This window comes from Leptopilina boulardi, unplaced genomic scaffold (genome assembly GCF_019393585.1).
Source record: "Leptopilina boulardi isolate dan_hultmark-lab unplaced genomic scaffold, ZJU_Lbou_2.1 LbouV2_341, whole genome shotgun sequence".
In the NCBI taxonomy this organism is placed as follows: Eukaryota; Metazoa; Arthropoda; class Insecta; order Hymenoptera; family Figitidae; genus Leptopilina; species Leptopilina boulardi.
The window spans coordinates 254,312-256,508 of NW_026137909.1; the positions used below are offsets into that span (position 1 = coordinate 254,312).

The following is a 2,197-nucleotide window of genomic DNA, read 5'->3' on the forward strand; positions in this document are numbered from 1 at the left end:
ATGTAAATGTTGATAATATATTTTTAAAGTATTCCTAACCATCTTTGAAATTCTGTTTCATTTATTAATTTTGATCAAAGTTTTGAGAAACTGCGATACTTTCTTGTAAGGAAAGGTTAAATTTCCAAAATTTGTAGGGTAGCAGTGAGCCGCTCACAGGCTGTCACTGCTACTTGACTGGTAATAGATCGTTCGTCCGAGCGTCGGTCGAGTTATTTGATCCGGGTATTCATATATTTTGTAACCGTAATCTATTTTTAATTTTCACGTAACCTTCAATTAGATTCAATCTTTATAATTTTAATATAATGTGAATGTTAACCGCATTATTTATTTATTAATTGTTCATCTAGGAAAAAATAGCTTGATGGTGTCCTGTTAAATGATGTTAAATTACGTTTGAGGCGAGATAATCAAAAGTCGTGTCATCAATTAAGTTTTGATATAATTGAAATTTCATTTAGTTAACTTTACCTACTTGACTTCATTAGGTAAAAACTTATTTAGTTATATTTATTTCTAAATCGTTTCAGTTTTTTGCTTCAATAAACTTGTAGCTTTTGCTTTTTTCAGATATTGTAATAACTTCATTTTGAGTGGCTTGCATAAACGGAAGACAAGAACCGTATTCGGTTCAAAAGAAATTTCTTTTTATTGCCTACAGAGACTGGAAGAAAGGCTATTAATAATTACTACAAGAAAAAATATCTTATTGATAAAGTGACATTTGTGCCATTTCTAAAATAAAGCGTTTAATAAATATTTAAGTCATTAAATTTAGTGTATTACTTAGTACCCTCCTGTCTTGCGACTTAATTATATGTTTAATTGAGCTTTTAATCATGGTTTAATTTCAATTCTAAAATTTTAATTTTATCAAAAATTGTTGAAAGAAACTTTCTAATTTAATTTTTCTTAAAATTGCTTTTTCAATTTGTTCAAAATTTTCGCCGCAAAAGTGCAAGAAATTATTTTAATTAACTTTTAGAAACTTTGCTTTTAAAATTTGTAGCAAGTTTGCAAAGCAAATTGGCAGAAATTTTTTTTGCAAACGTGCAACAAATTATTTTAATTAAATTTTAGAAACTTTGCTTTTAAAATTTGCATCAAGTTTGTAAAGCAAATTGGCAGAAAGTTTTTTTTGCAAACTTGCCACCAGGAGGACATTTTGCCATTTGCCACAAGTTTGCTGCAAACTTGCCTTGCAAACTTGCTGCAAACTTTATGCAAAATGTTGTGCTATCTGGGATACCGCACACCCGTGGACGATACTTTATTATCCTTGTCTCTCACTTCACAGTAATCCTTGAAGGAATGAAAACAAAAACCCTTGTCGTTTACAGCTCCCACTGAAAATAAATTCCTCTTCAAACCAGACACGTAGAGAACATTTGACAATTGCTTATCGTAAAACTTTTCTTCAATTTCTACCTGAATGTTGATTGTTCCTATCCCGGCCGTTGGCAAAACTTTATTATTAGCAGTTCTAACATGAGGCACATTTTTCGAAGGCTGAAGAGAAACGAAAAAATCTTTCTCTGATGTTATGTGCATGCTAGCTCCTGTATCAGCAATCCACACGTCTTTGTCGTCACGTGGCACTTCAGTGTGTAATACTGAAATATCGCAAATGTAAGTCTCGGTGTAATTAGCATTTTCTTCATTCTTCTTACTCCTTTCTTTTTCATTTTTAATATTCATTTGTAGTAATTGCACTTTGTCCTCTTCTTCAATTCTCGAATTTTCTTTACTTTCTCTTCTTTATCCGTATCTTGTGAATTTCCAAATTTTTGTTCAGTTTTTCTTATATTGATCGAGTTCACCTGGAGAGCAAGTGTTGATAATTTTTCTTCAGTTTCACTCAATCGTTTATCCTCGCGTATAAGTCTAGCTGTCAGATTTTCGAATTCTTGGTTATCCTGTGGTGTGCATTCCCAGGCCATGCGAAATGCTGAAAATCGAGGTGTTATACTGTTAATCAATTTTGTGATCATTGCTTTTTTTGATGGCTTTTCTTTTACACCTTCAGGCTTCTTGCATAAGCCTTCAAACTTTTCAATTTGTAAATTGATCGGTTCACTATCAGTAAGTTTGAAGTCATAATAATTTTGCCAAGCAGTAGTCACTGCATCTTCATTCATTTCTCCGTAAAAAGCTTGCAATTTATCCTAAATGGCTTTGGGGCTCGTACAATTTA

General features: G+C 31.9%; 1 protein-coding gene across 1 annotated transcript; it reads right to left on the reverse strand.

Annotated features, from left to right (window-relative positions):
- Positions 1 to 1,239: 1,239 nt before the first annotated feature.
- Positions 1,240 to 1,701, reverse strand: LOC127285691 (uncharacterized). Its single transcript, XM_051311826.1, has one exon. It carries the CDS (start codon positions 1,699 to 1,701, stop codon positions 1,240 to 1,242), a length of 462 nt encoding a protein of 153 aa, XP_051167783.1.
- Between the last annotated feature and the right edge of the window lie 496 nt (positions 1,702 to 2,197).

What these genes read in the sequence shown, in the direction of transcription:
- LOC127285691 (XM_051311826.1), bottom strand. Translation starts at nt 1,701, where the DNA reads ATGAATATTAAAAATGAAAAAGAAAGGAGTAAGAAGAATGAAGAAAAT.